Source organism: Abramis brama (assembly GCF_963993115.1).
Source record: "Abramis brama genome assembly, chromosome: 4".
NCBI lineage: Eukaryota > Metazoa > Chordata > Actinopteri > Cypriniformes > Leuciscidae > Abramis > Abramis brama.
Genome location: NC_139966.1, coordinates 43,814,666 through 43,832,465, shown reverse-complemented (window position 1 = coordinate 43,832,465; position 17,800 = coordinate 43,814,666). Strand labels below are relative to the sequence as shown.

General features: G+C 36.2%; 1 protein-coding gene across 9 annotated transcripts in view; it reads right to left on the bottom strand.

Annotated features, from left to right (window-relative positions):
* Positions 1–15,238, bottom strand: part of mybpc1 (myosin binding protein C1) — a 35,965-nt gene extending 20,727 nt beyond the window's left edge. For 4 of the 9 annotated variants that reach the window (XM_084111771.1, XM_084111772.1, XM_084111775.1 and 1 more), the window contains exons 1-11: positions 15,013–15,238; positions 9,471–9,488; positions 6,960–7,022; positions 5,733–6,005; positions 4,257–4,304; positions 3,116–3,157; positions 2,532–2,573; positions 1,667–1,777; positions 870–1,018; positions 663–780; positions 1–52 (exon numbers count right to left, since the gene is read on the bottom strand). In XM_084111771.1, coding sequence (XP_083967897.1) covers positions 1–52; positions 663–780; positions 870–1,018; positions 1,667–1,777; positions 2,532–2,573; positions 3,116–3,157; positions 4,257–4,304; positions 5,733–6,005; positions 6,960–7,022; positions 9,471–9,488; positions 15,013–15,034 — 938 coding nt within the window. In that variant the 5' untranslated portion in view covers positions 15,035–15,238. Of the gene's footprint in view, positions 53–662; positions 781–869; positions 1,019–1,666; positions 1,778–2,531; positions 2,574–3,115; positions 3,158–3,666; positions 3,718–4,256; positions 4,305–5,732; positions 6,006–6,959; positions 7,023–9,470; positions 9,489–15,012 lie in introns of all 9 variants that reach the window. The other 5 variants (XM_084111776.1, XM_084111778.1, XM_084111777.1 and 2 more) reach the window with 3 other exon arrangements.
* Positions 15,239–17,800: the final 2,562 nt, after the last annotated feature.

Genomic DNA, 17,800 nt, shown 5'->3' with positions numbered 1-17,800 from the left:
CTTCTTTTGAAAGCTGAGCGAATATCAATGCTCTGAGAACCCTCAGGGATTTCTGAGAAGAAGAAACAAAGAAAAAATGGATGAAATACGATAAAAGGATAAAATGTACACTAAAAGTTTGAGGTCTGTAAGATTTTTTTATGTTTTTGAAAGACGTCTCTAATGCTCACCAAGGCTGCATTTATTTGATTAGTAAAAACAGTAATATTGTGAAATATTATAACAATTTAAAATAACTGTTTTAATTTAAATAAATTCCTGTGATGGCAAAGCTGAATTTTCAGCATCATTAGTCCAGTCTTTAGTGTCACATGACCCTTCAGAAATAATTATAATATGCTGATTTGCTGCTCAAAAAACATTTCTTATGTTTATCAATGTTGAAAATAGTTGTTGCTGACAATTTTTTGTGTGTGAAATCATTGATACATCGTTTTCAGGATTCTTCGATGAATAGAAAGTTCAAAAGAACAGAATTTATTTGAAATATAAATCTTTTTTTAACATTACAAATATCTCTACTGTGACTTTTGGACCATTTTGACGTGTCCTTGCTGAATAAAAGTTTTTCTTCCAGAAAAACTTAAAAAAATCGTAATGACCCAAACTTGGTTGTGCATGTGTCTTTGTAAGTGTTTGTTGTGTTCAATCAGAAAACAAACCTTTGACCTCCAGGTCAAAAGAGCAGCTATCAAATTTGTCTTTGTAGGTGACCTCACATCTGTAATTCCCTGCATAGTTCTCCTTCGCCTTAATGATGTGCATCTCAAAGGTGTGAATCTACAGGGAAAAACAATGCCAAATATTGCTTAAAGAATAGGAAAGTTATGCAAATGCTTCTTTACAATACGTTGGTTGAGCGGGATCACCTTGGAAAAGCGATCAAAAGATTCTTTAAGCTGAAGGTGCTTCCCAGTCTTGCTAGCCAGATCCATCCACTTGCCCTTGAACCACTTAATGGTTGGTTTACGAAGCAAGTCTTTGGCCTCCACTTTAGCAACGAAGGTGATGTCTCCACCTTTCAAACAACAAATTAAAACATACTGCAGTTGTGTTTGTTGAATAAACATTGCGAGATCCTAAAGATGTGCATAAGAGCTTAAAGTGCCTCTATGTGCTATTCTAAAAGTTCCTAATTTAGTTTTGGAGGTCTCCTACAATAGGTTTACATGCATCCAAGGTAAAAAAACACTCATAATATACATTGAACATCACCTAATTTCTAAAAGAGTCTGAAAACGGTTCATTCGATGACACAGTCTCTCTAAACCCTTCCTTTCCGAGAGCCTGCTTTGCTCTGATTTGCTTTGGAAGTGCATGCAATGTGGATTTGCTTTCGCAGCCAAGAAAACAGCATCTTCTCGACATGTTGAAAACACAAAACAAACTCTTCCAGGCCTCAGCTAGTGTTTGAGGCAGGCATTATGCAAATTTGTTACTGGAAGTAAGACTGGAAGTAACTGACGACTGACGACAGAATCGGTTCTTTCTCTTGGGAGAAAATAACTAAATTTTTGGTAAGACGTTGAACTTTGGAACTTTGCAGACCTTCAACATTCACAAACATCTATGCAACACACTACATGAAAGGTAATTTCTGAAAAAAAAGCATAATAGGGGCACTTCAAGAGTGAACGGGAACCGTTACAAAGCTGCATTTACTGACCTACATTGATGGAGCCACCCTGGGGCTTTTCAATCAACAGAGTCGAGAGCGGTGGAGTATCAATCTGTTTGTCAATGTCCTCAGGAGGCTGTCCATCCCCCAGAGACCACACTGATCATTTTGGAGAAAGAACACACTTATCCCACTTATACATTTTTGGTAGCTTTATAATAACTTTCATATTATGTGTAAAACTTTTTAGATAATTAAGTAGTGCAAATTGAAATATCAATATTAATGCCCATCTATATTTCTATTCAAATATATTCAGATTTTTAAATGACTTAATGAAAGTTATTATAAAGTGTTTTAAATCCATATATATCTTGCAATCGTCCATTTGCCTGAACTGACACACATAATACCCAACAAACACACAGTGACACATCGTCATCACACATTGCTGCCACAAAGCAACATGGAAAGCATAAAGACACTGAACAATGACCTTTAAGAGGGAAAAAAGAGAATCAGTTAACATATGTAAATATACATTGCATTGCAAAATCATTGCGGAAAATATTCTGATTGCTCAATGAGATTTCACAGATTTTTTTTTAGTCAATGATCAATGAGATTAAATATAGTATAAATAAAAAACAAACTGTGCCATTCATTTTCCCATGGAGTGTGAAAAAGCAGATGATCTCCAAAACCCCTCCAGTTTCTTTCAAGATGGGGTTTGGGATTATTACAGCGCTTTTTACATTAGGCTGAAAAGTAGTTTACCGGTCCCATTTGGCTGTCCACTGTGGGAAAATGAGGCAGTGAAAGCGTCTTATGATGCTTTGTCTAGACCAATTTCGGCCTTTGTTTCCGGATTTCTAGGGATCCGTTAAAGCCTCTACTGTAGTTATAGAATTACCTGAGTCTTTTCTCCCCCTGGTTGACTCAGGGACGCTATCATCTAAACAGAGACAGAGAGAAATTTACAGCATATTATAAGAAATAGTACTGTAAAGTCCATTGCGGCCAACACACTGTAACACACAATTGCACATATAAAACATGAACTGAAAGCAGGAACAGATTGTTAATGTCATGCGCCATTCCGTACATGTTCAAATGTCTTTTCAGGAATCATTGTGCTTGACTGCAATAAAAAAGATTTGTATATTTACATACAACTATTAGTTTTTCATTTGCAATTAACGTTATATCTTTAATTTTATTATAAAATGAAAAATATTATATTTTAGTAATGCATTATGGCATAAGAAATATGTTTTATGGTGACATAAAAGACCAGCATCCTCAGAGGAATTTCCACTTATGTTGCAATGGTGCACTGGAAGTAAATGTAAATTCACAGGGCAATGATCTCTATCTGCTATAAGTAACCTCATTAATCCTGAACCTGTTTGCTCAAATGAATAGATTCACATATAATCTAAAAATAAACCCCTGGATCAAGAGTAATGAGGGCATTAATTAATAAAAGACTCTTACTAGGAAGGTCAATAGAAAGTTTCTTGGGTGTGCTGCCATTCTCTGTGAAAGAAAACAAAATATTATTCATTATGAGGATCTGTTTCACCAAGGTAAGGGTTGTTTATCGGCCTAAAATAGAGACAATTTTCAATTTAATACAATGTTGCATACTTTGACAAATTTAGCTTTTTTTATAATACATTTTTCCTTTTAAATTAGCCTTTTCTTTGACTTTACTATACATTTAAAACATCATTAAAATATTGTATTATATGCAAAAACTTTATGTTTGCACAAACATAGTATTATGTCAGAAATCAGACATGATCAGATGTCAACTCTTCCTTTATATAGATATATGATTATATTTGATATAAAGGGTCTAAATGCTTGTAGGAGTCAGGCAAAAATCACAAACATTAAGTGCATCTGTTTTCGCATACATGCGTTCCTTTGCTAAATCTATTTAGCGCAACCTTTAGCTTGTTTTATCACCGACATGTTCATAGCAACAACATTAGTGAAGAACAACAGTGATTTGATGAGGATGGGTCATCATGGCTACCAACCTGCTGGAGGTGGAGGTGATGGGGTGCTGGCGGTGACATCATCATCTTTATCTGAAATAAAGGTGTGATTGACACATACACCCACCTATCACTGAACTCCATTTCCAGCCGTAGACCAAACACAGCATGCATTTGCACAGTCAAACATGAACTTTAAATTCACCATGAACCCGCTTACAAATAAAAGATGGAATGCTGGCAATGTTTACATGTGTTTTTGACAAGAATGAGATGAATGTCATGTTGTATATACGTGTGTGAGGATGAAGTGCGATAAAAGACAGAAGCGATATGTATGCCATGCAGGCTATGGCAACACATGTGGATGGAAGGAAGTGTGGTTATATTTTGGCTTCGGTTAAACCCATGAGCATTATTTTGCAATACACAAAGAAACTATTGCAGAAGATTCAGTTTGTTGCAGCAGGAACAGATTTGATCTTCAGCAACTTGTCTGTACTTAAATACTTGAAAAAGCCACATAATTAAAGCTTCAGAGAAAACACAGTGATGCTCAAAAGTACATACACACATCTCCACACAAAATGCACATTGACTGATATACTTCTCTTTGTCTTCCATTGGCATACCTTTTAATGGGGTAACTATTGTCTTAGCAGACTTCTTCAGTGAAGGTGCTGATCAGTATAAATTCAAATGTTAGAGGACACACAAATACATTTAGACTACTTATAAACTGGATTACAATGTCTTAGTCTGGACTTTTCTTACTCTTTTGGACTTGCTCTGGGATTTACATCACACACATGCAAGCTAAAGGTCACATATCTTACAGGCACTGTCAGTACAGAGCTTAAAGGGGAATTAAATGTAACATTTGCAACCTAACGTTGTAAGAAAAAAATGATCTTTGAAAATAATTTGATGTGAAGGACTTTCCTGTACAGGTTTAAGTGAGAGAAAACTTTGAGTCTTTGCATGCTAGTGAGAGATCTGGTATACTCTAGGAACACCTGGGTCAAAACATGTGGTGCCGTTATAACATTATTACAGATCTGTCTATATCAGATTTTTAAAGATTTATTTATTTATTTTGAAATGGACAATGTCGATTATTCAACATCCAAATAGATGAAAATGTACTCAAGTTAGCCAAAGGCTAATTTTCATTGGCAGTCCCTTTGCCTGATGTTATTAGACAGGAAAACTAAAACAAATCATAGATATTTAGACTTATTTAGACAAATATATATCAACAAAACAAAATATGATGGAAAATACTAATGGTTATGTAAAGTTTAATGCTTGTATTGCTGTCAGTGATTATGAAAGTTTTGCTTGAAATCAACTTTGCTTCCCACATGTACTTGACCTGGATCGTATTAAACTTGCAGTGTTGGGGAGACGGTAACTATAATCTTACTCACTACAAACGTTTAGCATTGTAACAGTAGCTTAACTATTTTTTTTTTCCAGCAAGAATTGATGTAGTGCAAGTAGAAGAAAAAAAAATTCTTTTTTTTTTCCAAATAAATGCAGCCGTGGTGAGCATAAGAGATTTCTTTCAAAAACATCAAATCTTACCAACCCCAATCCTGTTTAAAACCATTACCGTTTTTAACGGTAGTGTATATAAAAATTATATATATATATACACACAATACACTGTGTATTTATATTTAAAATGAGAAAAAAAAAAGAAAAGAAGAAAAAAAAGAATGTTTGTACAGTAAATATATTTGTTAAAAAAATTGTTCAAATGAGAAAAATGTAAGTATGTTTTACACAAGAATGAAGACTTAAAAAAAAGCTGTTTTCTTCTATAAGGAGTGGGTTGTCTTAATTATTTAAAAGTCACATGACCAGATGAACATCATCCATCTTATCTCACTCATGGCTGAACGTGAACAGAGCATTCACTACAATAATGGTCAGTTTTCAAAAACATTGAAATACCGCTACGTTTTCAAGCAAGTTAAATGTTGTTGCCCAATTGCAATCCTCATTGTTTTTATGTACCTTGTAGCTTTGCAAACTACAGTCTAAAGGTAGCTTCCCCAACACTGACAACTTGTTATTGGAGTTTTACTCTTAGTAATACTCACCAGGAACTTTTGAGGTGCTGGGCTCCTCTTCTTTTACCTCAGTCACCTCGACAAGCTTCTCAGCCCGTGTTGGCTCTGGCTCATTGTGCCCATTCTCTACAGGCTCTGTCACTATTGGCCTTGTGTCTGTGACCTCACCCTCTACTGGCTCTATTTCAGTCACAATTATAACGGGTTGTGGCTGTGGAGCCGCAGCAGCAGGTATGGGTACGGCTGCCTCTGGTTCTGTGACAGTCACTATGACCTCTGTGTCTTTGGTTGCCACTTTAGCCTCTGTACAGCAAACACAGCCAGGCTAGAGCAGCAAGACTTCAGGAAGCCAACTTCAACCCAGCTGATTACACATGCACACTCTCATATAGATGTAGAGTAACTAAACTGGTCAATTAAGTGCAAAAATAAGTCAAATATGTGTTTTAATATGCATTTTTATTTATATGAAATGTTATGGTAATAATATCTTTAAGAATTTTTTTCAGGTCCGTTTCAATTTAGTCAGATGTAGTCACTGTACATCTATGAAACTGTAAATCCCAAAAAGAAGCAAAGTACATCCAACTCTGCAAGCATCTGTACACTTGTGCAAGATTAAAAACAATTCAAAATTCTATTCGTTATTCTCATACACAAAAGGTTTGCAGATGTTTTAGTATATATTTATTTAAAATATATAATTTAGTAATATAATATATAGGCGAAATATTACTATACATATTATATATTGTAAAAAATTTAAATATCCATATATCTGTACACACCAACTACAGCCGTAATGAGAATTTAGCATTTCTAATGCAGTCAGCTTTATTTTGAAAGCACAATAAACAGTTGATGCCTACACAGATGTCTTTCTGTGGGTGTCATTTGCTTCTTTTCATATACTTTACCTTCACATCAAACCTCTCCATATACAGATGTGCATTTACTCAATAAAATCCTGTCATCCATAAACCAGAACAGGCATTAGTACTGACGCAGGTGTGGGTTAAGGTGTGTGGACCACCGTAGTGTTCGCTTGAACCTTTTGGGCCATGAGGTGTGTGTGTTTACCGTAGTTTGTACCGTATGTGAGATGATTTACCTGAACTGTTGTGGTCACAAAGGTGATAATTTGGTGGAAATCACAGTGCCGCAAACACAAACACTCTCACACACGTGAGGTAAGAGTGCTGTGGGTAAAACTGAGAAGCGAAAGAAAGCAAAGGGGGGATTTGGTTGAACACCTACCTTTTGGTGTGATCTCAACCGAGTTCTCAGATGGGGCGTCACCAGAGACTGGGGCAACATTCTCTGAGTATGTGACAGACATAGCGGAGGAATGCAAGTGCCTCTTTCAAAGCATGAAGCGTCAGCAACACAAACAGACACATACATATGCTGAAGGACAGGAGACGATACAACATACTCACTCACAGACACTTACATGTATAGCCTATACAGATAAAAATGTCATTACATACACAAAAAGACACAGTGGACCTCCCTCAATTATAAAATACAAGCAAAAAACTTCTGCTTGTCTTTCAGGAAGTCCACTGTCAGGACAGAGGAAAATGGAGAATTCCCCAAAACATTCCTGTTTTGGAGAGTAAAAGAAAATGAAATGATCTCTGAAGCATGAAATGGACATAATTTTACAATGATTATTCTTTTCTTTTTTTTAAAGGGGATGTAGGCTATGTCTCAGTACACTAGTATAAACATGGGCCAGAAATGTCATCTGAATCAACAACCCATGATCATCTGGACAGAATACAGGGATTCAGACCACTTGATTGATAACTAATCAAGGCATAGCATTGACTCATCTGTTGAATACTTCCCATTTGCACTGCTGTGACCACCATGTTTGCACATTTAGACTATACCAGTGCTGTGCGCTTATGACCTTATTGAATGTGTACTTTGCTGCAGAAATGCCCAACTTATGTCATACGAAACAGGTCCACATCAAAGTACTTAAAGCCTTAGACACTCATAGAACTCAACTGGAATCAACCGGTGGTGTATTTGTATCAAGAATGTAGCCTACTGTAGATTATAATTAGCCTATTTATTCACTTTATTAGGTAGCCAATGTGACTCCCTAAAATACTTCAATGTTTTTTTTTTTTTTAAAGTCTCTTTATGCTCATCAAGCCTGCATTAAATGATCAAAAATACAGAAAAAACAGTAATATTGTGAAATATTGTTACAATTTAAATAATGGTTTTCTATTTTAATATAGCCTACTTTAAAATATCATTTACTTCTGTGATAGTAAAGCTGAATTTTCAGTATCATTACTACATTCTTCAGTGTCACATGATCCTTCTGAATCATTCTAAGATGATGAGTTGATTCTCAGTTATTGTCATTGATGGAAACAGTTGCTCTGCTTAGTATTTTCTATAATATTGTGAAATATTATTACAATTTAAAATAGTTGTTTTCTATAGCCTATACTTTAAAATATAGGCTATTGTATTCCTGTGATGCAAAGCTGAATTTTCAGCATCATTAGTTCATGACACTTAGTCTTCAGTGTCACATGATACTATCTTTCTGCTGATTTGCTGCTCAGTTATTATCAATGTTAGAAACAGTTGTTAATATATTTTTGGAACCTGTGGTACTTTTTTCAGGATTGATGAATAAAAAGTTAAAAAAGAACAGCATTTATTCCAAAAAAATATTAACAACTGTTTCTAACATTGATAATAACTGAGCAGCAAATCAGCAGAAAGATACGATCATGCGACACTGAAGACTGGAGTAATGATGCTGAAAATTCAGCTTTGCATCACAGGAATACATTAGCCTATATTTTAAAGTATAGGCTACAGAAAACAATTATTTTAAATTGTAATAATATTTCACAATATTAGGCTACTGTTTTTTTCTGTTTTTTTGTTTTGTTTTGTTTTTTAATCAAATAAATGCATGCAAGAGACTTCTTTCAAAACATGAATGTTTCCAAACTTTTGACCGATACTGTTTTTTGTATAATTTCACGATTATTTAATTATTAATTAAATATGGCAAAGGTGCGGTCACGTTTATCGTTTTCCGGTAATTTTTCGCGGGCGAAATCCAATTATTTCAATAGGAATCCACGCGGTTTCTCAAATTAACGATCGACGCAGTGAACAACTGAAAGCTGCTTGATTTGTAAGTAGCCTAACATCTGTTTGAGCTCTTACATTGCTACAATATTGATAATAAACAACTGACCTTTTATGACCGCTAAAAATCAGTCTTCTAATGTTACCCCACCTTAAATATTTTGGCCGCGAAACTTTGTTTCACAGTTTACAACTGTCACGCTGATACTTTCACGTGTGTCTCTCCACTTTGCCACTCGTTTCCAATAGCTGCTACACCTTTAGAGAACAGCAAATTGGCGCCATCTTTTGACTCAAAACAACCAGACTAGTAATGCTCTTGGATTACTAAAGTATTGATTATATGATAAGAATGAATGTTTTGATATTTTGAAGTTTAGCAGCCCCCATTTAAACCAAAAAATACATCGAGCTGGATGATAGAGAACTGTTACACTGGAGCTAAATATATTAGCTATAGCTTAGCTAGTCTAGAATAAAATGTGTTCTTTCTGTTTTCTCAGTATGATTTCTAGTCAGACTGTTTAAAGTTTTTTTCCCCCTCCCAACTATTGAATCTCGTTTATACATTCACTCATAAAAACCTATCCAGGGTGAGGCAAACAAGGCTTTCTGAAGAAATTCACCACTCACCTTCAGGTTGGCCATCATCTGTCAGGAAAAAGAAAGAAAGAAAAACAGCTCCATGAAGGTTACTTTATTTTAGGCAGGCTAATGAAGCTTTACATATTTCTACAATATTGGATGGTAGGCTACTGTGGCCCCCAATTATTATTTTTTTGACATTATTTTTTTCCCATTAAAAAAAAATCCAAGTGTCATTTGCAAACAAATGTGCTTGTGCTGTCTTTAAAATAAAAGCCACTTGGTTTTATATTTTGTTATCAAATATAATGACATTTTACTGTCTGTATACTTTTTAGGCTACTGTATGCAGAAATATATGAGCTTTGTTTGTCTTTAAAGCATTCAGGTTTAAACTGGGTGTCAGTGTGCAGTATTGTGTTAGTTGCGGTGCATATGGCTAGACTTATAGCAAACAGTTTAAAGAAGCACATGTTGACACAGAGTTACAGTAAACCCAGCAGAGCATGATGAAAGTGTTCTTACAGACCCTAATGTGATTAGAGGAGTTAAATAAAAGCCTAACAAGATCAATGAGCGCATACATCCCTTGGTATGATAGTTCTAAAATAAACCAGCGGTTTTATTTATAGATTACCATAGCATTGACACGTGATGGGCACCTGACTCTTTTTAAAGCAGACAAAGCTGCAAATGATCTAATCTCATCTTTGAATGTAAAAGCTGTGATGCTAAATTTATGCGCATACAAAGACAAACATGAGGTCATGTGATGGGATTTTGAGCAATAATTTTGAGTTGCTGGATAGAAACCTGAACATGAAGTACTATAGGAATGCAAATTCACAAATGAGATCTCTTTAACATTTCATTGCTTGAGAGCAATGAGAGTAAATGGAGAATAAATGGAGACTTTTAGAATATCCTGCTTCTCAGATTTACACTACAAAAACTCCTAATCTCACATGTGTCTCCGAAATCTGCACTCAAAGTCAGAGATCTCAAACTTCCAGGGATGTTTAGGAAGAACATTTGAGACCAAGTTGAACGTCTTGGACCATTGTGAACTCCACTAGGTTTCCTGATCTCTTAAAGAGCAACAAAACCTTCCTCTGGGTTATTACGTGATGTAAATGTCAGCAGCTTTGTCTCAGACCCGCTCCTGTTGCCTTGGCATGGGCTGCTGTGAATTCTGTGAGGATGCCAGCCTAGTCTGATCATGGCACAAAAGGATCTCTGTGAAGCACTCGAAGAACGACCGCTCCATTCCTGCCCCCTGCTGTCAGGAGCCGATGTGAACACCTGTGCGTTTAGCCTATTGACATTTTTGACATCTCTCAGCTTTCAGCTCCCTCGTTTTTTGCTGTCTCTGTCAGTCCATCTCTCCTTCACTGGGTATTATCTTCAGTTCATTGTCACATTTTGTGCACACTGTACTGTAGGACATCATGTCCTATATTGCATTGTCTCCTCAGTCGTCATCACATGGTGTAGCTAAAAACTTCTCAAAAGACTCAAGTTCGCTTGAATTCATGAGACTTGGGATACAATTATATGGGACCATCAGAAATGTAAAGAGACATTTAGATGGTCTAACTAACATCTGAAAGTAGAGATTTGATCACTAAAAAGATAGTAATAGTAATCATGATTATTGTAATGATCTCCCCACTAAACAGTATGTAATTAATAATCATTATCAGTTTAAATCTTGTTTTTATGCATGTTAATTAATCTTTTGAGGCACAGAATTTGTTCACGTAATTATTTTACCTCTTTTTTTGTCTTGTGCATGTCGTGACAATGGAAAAAAAATAATTTTGATGTTTTTTGCATGTCTTTTGAGACACCTAATCTTATTTTATCTCCCTCTTTTTTGTCTTGTGCTTATTGTGAGAAAAGCACTAGGCTATATAAATGTAATAATATTAAATCAAGATGTTTTTGCATGTGAGTTAGTCTTTTGAGATATCTAATCTTATTTTATGTCTCTCTCTTTTGTTATCTTGTGCATGATGCCATCCTACAGGTCATGTCTTTTGGACACCTCAGCTCAGATTTGGCAATGACGTGGGTCCTTCCACCCATAAAAGAGTCATTTCTGTCACCGTTAAGCTAGCTTGTGTGGCATTCTGCCCGTTTCGAGATCCTCCCTGGCTCATCCAGCAATAACGACAATTCTGAAAGGTATTGTTTTACCATCGCAGTGCAGCACAACAGTATGCAGGTATGTTCAGCTGTCCCTACTGCTGTCGTGAGGACAGACAGGCTCATGACCACCCAACCCCCCCCCCACCCCCACCCCCCACCCCCATTCACACAAACACTTATTACTAGTCCTCATTTCAGTCCAACATTTTCAGTCACATGCTTTTTAATTGATAAGCGAACGCACTGTGGCTAACTTTTGATTGTCACAAATAACACAGACTGAAAATCTTCCATAATCAAAAGGTTAAGAGGGCATAGATGCAGCTTTTAGTTTGAGAATCAGTCTTTTTTTAATTGTTGTAGTTCTACAGTAACAAAGTACAATTGCACGTGGAAGTCGTGCTAACTTTGCTGGCACAGATAATGACAGACATCAGAGAGCAGATGACAGCTTGAATGTGTTGTTTCTCTTGGTGTTGATTTATGAGTGGGATCTGACATGAAGGAATGACACTTCGACTTCTTTGAATGAGAAAAAAGTGAAAGTGAGACATGCAGGATCCAAAATTAACACTCGCTCAAGTAAAAGTTTCCAATTGGCTGGTAACTTTATAAGGAACTGTTACATAATGCACAATAGTTAAAGTGATTGACGTGCATAATTCAAAACTAATGGCATACAGACCATCTACAAATAAAACATCTGAAAAAATGTTTTTATAGGATACCTAAACTTTTATTTTCCCAGGACTTCATGGGAAGATAACTCATATATTTAAAAGTGGAATATTTCTCACATAAAAACTCTAGAAGTCTCTTCAGTGCAAGTTCACAGAGAGATAGAGACCAGGTCATATATGATGTTGCGAGTGACACAATGACCTGATCTGTTTCCCTGTTTCTCCATTCACCCACCATTAGCCGGAGAAAAAGTTAATTTTGGACCCTGGATATACGCCACCCTAATGTAGGGTGGGTTTGACATGGGGATTATTTCACCTTTGACTATCTTTAAGTCATTAGTCAAAGGGCAGCTATTACCCTGATACGCCTCCAGAGATAAACTTTCACTGATACAGGCTACTAAGGTTTTTTGTTTCCTTCCATTGTTGTTTTCCTGTGGGATGCTATTTGGGATGCTGTCATATGTAGAGGTAGGTCACAACCTCCATCCTTTGATACTGTTTATCACAGAGATCAAAGTTCAAACAAACAAGAGCTCAGGATTCTCAGCATGATAGAGACATAAAGTCACTGGATGAAAGATAGGACTAACAGAGAGAAGAGAGAGAGCAATGGGGATTAAAAGTCTGCTCATTCTGAACTATTCCAGGGGTCTGGAATCCAGTTCCCCGGGGGTCCAGCCCTGTTCATCCCTCATCCAGCCTTTTAAAGCCTGGAGTCAACGCTCCACGGCAACCCCAACCGCCCCCCCCCCCCATCAGCTGTTCCCTCAAATTTATGAGAACAATCATTTTCTTTTTCAAACAGACATGGTCACAATGTCTAATACTCACTCTCTCTTGAGGTTATTTGTGAAAGGCATCTACTGTACATGAAATCCATTGTACTTTAAATATTATAGTTGGCACATCAACTACTTTGTTTTCATCTTTCACAGTAACCAATTCGAAGTCTCATTGTTTGTTACTTGAGAAAGGAACTACTTGTACTGCAAAAAGCATTTTCTTAATCACAATTTCGTGTCTTGTTTTCCGGTAAAAATATTGAAACATCCTTAAAACAAGATACATTTACTTGAGAAGCTAAATGGTAATAGTAAAAAAGGTTTGTTTTTATTTCTTGTTTTAAACATTAATCTTTGTAAATCTTATTATGTTAATGCTAAAATCAAGGTAGATTTAAAAAAAAAAAATAAATAAATTAATTGAAGATATATTCTTTTATTCTATTCTTTATTTTATATTCTATTCTTCCTTATGTCATTCCAAAAGAAAACCCCTTTCAGAATATTTAGATGTTTTCACTGGAAAACGAGACAAAAATACTGATTAAGAAAATTATTTTAGGCCTTTTGCCTTGATGGACAGATGGTTTTAGTCACCATGTGCATCCTATCCAAAATCTTTTCATTCATCTTAAAAATCTGCACAATCAACTGGATGGCATTTGCGATGGGCGACGGGCACGTCTGCAAACCATTTACAGAAATGAATCGTGCCACCTCCCTGTTTATGACCATGTTTATGAGCATCATCAAAATAGCAGCCGTAACATCAGTCTCCAAGATCGCCCTCATTCTGCTTCATAATCCCCATTGTCTGTTGTTGGACGGATCCTTTCCAATGTGCTTATGTTTAGAGGCAGATATTAAAATATGAGTCATCCTCAGAAAAAAGCTAAAGAATGACCAAAAATAAAATTTAAATGTCAACGGTGCTTGTCAAGAATGATGAAATCTCATCGCATAAGAGCTGTTGTGCTCATGGGGACGCAGTTCCAAATGTCGAAATCTGTCTGGCATAATAATAATTTTCCATGATAATAATAATAATGTAATGAAACTCAAAGGACAACAACACACAATGCCGCATCCTCATATTTCTCCATCCATCCATTAGGCAGTGGAAGCTGATCTCTATATCATCACCCCTGAAATATTTGTCCATCTGTAGGCGTAGCATCCCCACTGGGCCATCAGCATTGCATCATCCATCAGCGATGCCTCTGGCACTGCAGTAAAGCTGGGCTCTAGGACTTGTAACCCAGCGCCGGTTAAGTCACCACCATTCCATACCCAGAATCCTATGCAGCTCAGCTGACTGTGCTCTCCTAATCGCCTTGACTATGTGCCATCCATCATAGCAACAGTCATGACAATAGTTGCTTTGTCTAAAGATGTTTGGATCACCTCATCATCCAGCACAATGTGAATCCCAAAGTCGCTCCCAGAATTCCTGATCATCCCTGAGCTTTTTATGTCTGCTTGGGTCATTGTCATGACTGCAGGGATGCAGCAAAGCAGCACTTACTTCTAACCAACCACCTTGACCTATACATTATACTCTATATTTTGTAGTACGTTATATTGTGTACACTGTCACATCTCACACAGCTGATAATACACAATTATCTGCATTCTTTACTTTCTCAACTTTGTATATGATGTATGTGTGTCAAATGCAGTTGGGCAAACTCACCAAGCTATTGCCTAGTTCAAGCCTATTTGGCTCATAAACTTTAGATTAGAATCAAAACTGGTGAAGCAAATCAACAACACAGTGCGGCTAATTTGTTATCAGCATGTTTGTTAGTAAGGTTGAGGTGATATCACTCATTAATGTTGTTGTATGTCTTGATTTGGTAGAATAATTATAATAATGTCTTGCCATCCTAAAACATCTCTCTACCTTTTGCTCTAGTTTTCCCATCAGACTACAAGATCTGTGGCGTGATGACGGACAGAATTCGTTCTCACCTTTCTTTGTGGGCTCAGGCATGTTGAGCCGTTCTCCGGTGGACCGGGCACCAGTTGGAGGGGTTCAGGGGTGAGTCTGGGCTGCCCAGTATGTGTGGCAGGAGGTGTCCTTTAGCCAGGGGGTGTAATGATGGAGAAACAGAGGTGAGGAAAGCTGCACCAGAGACTGTGGAAGCCAGTGAGGATGAGGGCAACGCAGGAACGTGAAGGAGAAAGTAACAGATCTGGGGGTGATGAATAAATGGGGTTTATATAGCGCTCATCCTAGCCACTCCTCTCTCTCTTTGATAATGGAGCCCAAAAAGATCCCTAACACCTCCCTCCCCTTTTCTCCTAAAGTCCTGGGGATTAGATGTGGCTCGCTGTGCCCTGTCTCTTCACCAGCTGGAGCCAGACAGCAAGAGGGGCTTTTGGATAACGTTGCATTGCAGAAAAAAAGACGGTATTTCTGTTGACAAGTTGGCATTGCTTTGAATATGTCACAAAGAGACATAACTTATTTATATACAGAATGCCTGACACTTAAATCAAAATGATAATGAGTGTATAATTTTATAACTGGCATAATTGTAATGTATAGAACGATATATTTCATAATTTATAATAATGCAATAATAAGATATATAATAAATAACATTTAATAAAATATAATAAAATAAAATGTCAGATTTACAATTTATACATTTTTATATGAAATATAAAATAATATACAATATAATAAAATGTAATAAAATAAAAATATAGAAAATATAGTCATATTTTCCATTTATTTATTTTTTAATTTATAATAATATATAATCATATGATATATAATAAATAACATTGAATAAATGTATATATTTTTATAATTAAAAAATATTATATAATAATAACTTATACAATAATAATAGTAAAATATAATATAATATATTGGGTTTTTTTTACTTTTTAAACTTTTTTTTTTTTTTTTTTTACATAAAAAACATCTAGATTAATATACTGTCAGCAATGTGTTTGTAATGAAGAGACGACCCTGCCACAAGGCCCATGTCAAGGGCATTGACTATAGGGTCAATGAAATAGATATTATTAGGTGATGCTGTCATCCAGGGGTTCCCAGTGTCTAAGCTCCACCCTTTCCCTAGAAGGCCTTTGGGTGATATTTAGGGCTTAGTGAGAAAAATAGGAAACATTCACTTCACCTTGCAGCCAAGTGCCAGAGATGATGTGGATGTAATGTGGATGAGGGTGATATGAACAAGCCAGGACTATAAATTCTGTTAAGATGCCTGAGCAATGCTTTTAAAGTCTATAATTAGAAGGTCATCCTGAACCCTGACTTTTGACATATCAAGCATGGAAAGATGGTGGGATTGTTGTCATTGTCAAGACTCTCATTATCCTGTTAACGCTTTAATTTTCACTATAAATCAGGCCCTGCTTCTTGCAGACGTGACAGCAGTTTGCACAGTGAGTCCCCAAAGCTCTAATAGTCTTAGTGAGCAGTTACATTTAATTTGATATATTATTTACAGAAATTTGAAATGTATCTTAAATAATAAAGAAAGATTTGAAAGCAATCTGCTTGAAACCAAATACATTATGCTAATTGTAATCTATTAATTTCAGAAAATACATTAAATCTCATATTCAGAAAATCATAAAATTCATACTGATATTTTTTGGTGTGCATAATGTTAAAAAGTGATACAAATGTCCTGATAGCAAACATCAAACAAACCTAATTATTAAAAAGAACCGTATTCCTTATAGTTAGTTTGGCATAATCTGTGTGCCAAGCAAGTCTCTTAAAATATCAAATAATTTGTCCTTTTTATGACATGACAAAGTTATTTCAGGTTGTAAGATGTGGTGTGACTCTTCATAACTGATATTTATTAATTATATAAACATTTTTCAAAAGCATGTTAAACCTATATGAACACAAAACATTTCTAAGAACGTGGAACTTGTGTTGTCTGTGAACTTCTAGTTAAACTGCAGACATGAAAATGGCAAAGATTGAGAAAAAAAAAGAAAAAAAAGTCAACTTCTCAAAAGGTCACATGAACGGCAGCAAGTAATATAAGATGGTTCTGCTGAGCCAGTAGCATATTACATATTAAGCCAGGAGTCTTCTTTAGTAAATTCAGGCTGTTCTTGTTTTGAATGACTCTGACGGGAATTAGTCAGAAGTCATTCTATCTGTAGCAACACTTGCCATCAACGAAATCCATGTTTAGAATGGGAATTTTTCACAAAAGCATGTCACACCAAAAGTATGTGGTCGCATTAACAAAATTAAATTGGAATCTCTTTCTGACCTGGCTGTGTGTGTTATAAGGAGGTTATGAATGTTGTGCCATACTCTTCTATCACAAACCATCTTGACTGATTTTGAGCATGATTTTTTTGGCCCTTATTGGTAGAAGAGCCTCCAACGAGGGGCCCATTTATAACCCTGTTGTGTACAGCTCTTAAGACTGGGGTGCTGGGGAAGTATCATGTGGGCCTGGCACAAAGTTCACACAAAACCATTTGGAGCAGACTGCTGGTTAAAGGTTCATGTCGCCCATGGGGATTTAGCTCTCACGGTCACCATAAAAAGCTCAGACGAGAGAGTCACAGTGGCACCTGCCTTGACAAATGCACCCATGCACACACACACACACACACATAGGAACCTAAACAAAGACGAATTGATATCGCCTCAGAATTTCAGCATCTCGTTAAGATTCAGTATGTTCAGTTCTCCCTGTGGAGCAGGCAGTGCTTCAGATATAGTGAGTCAGTAAAGCACGAATACTCA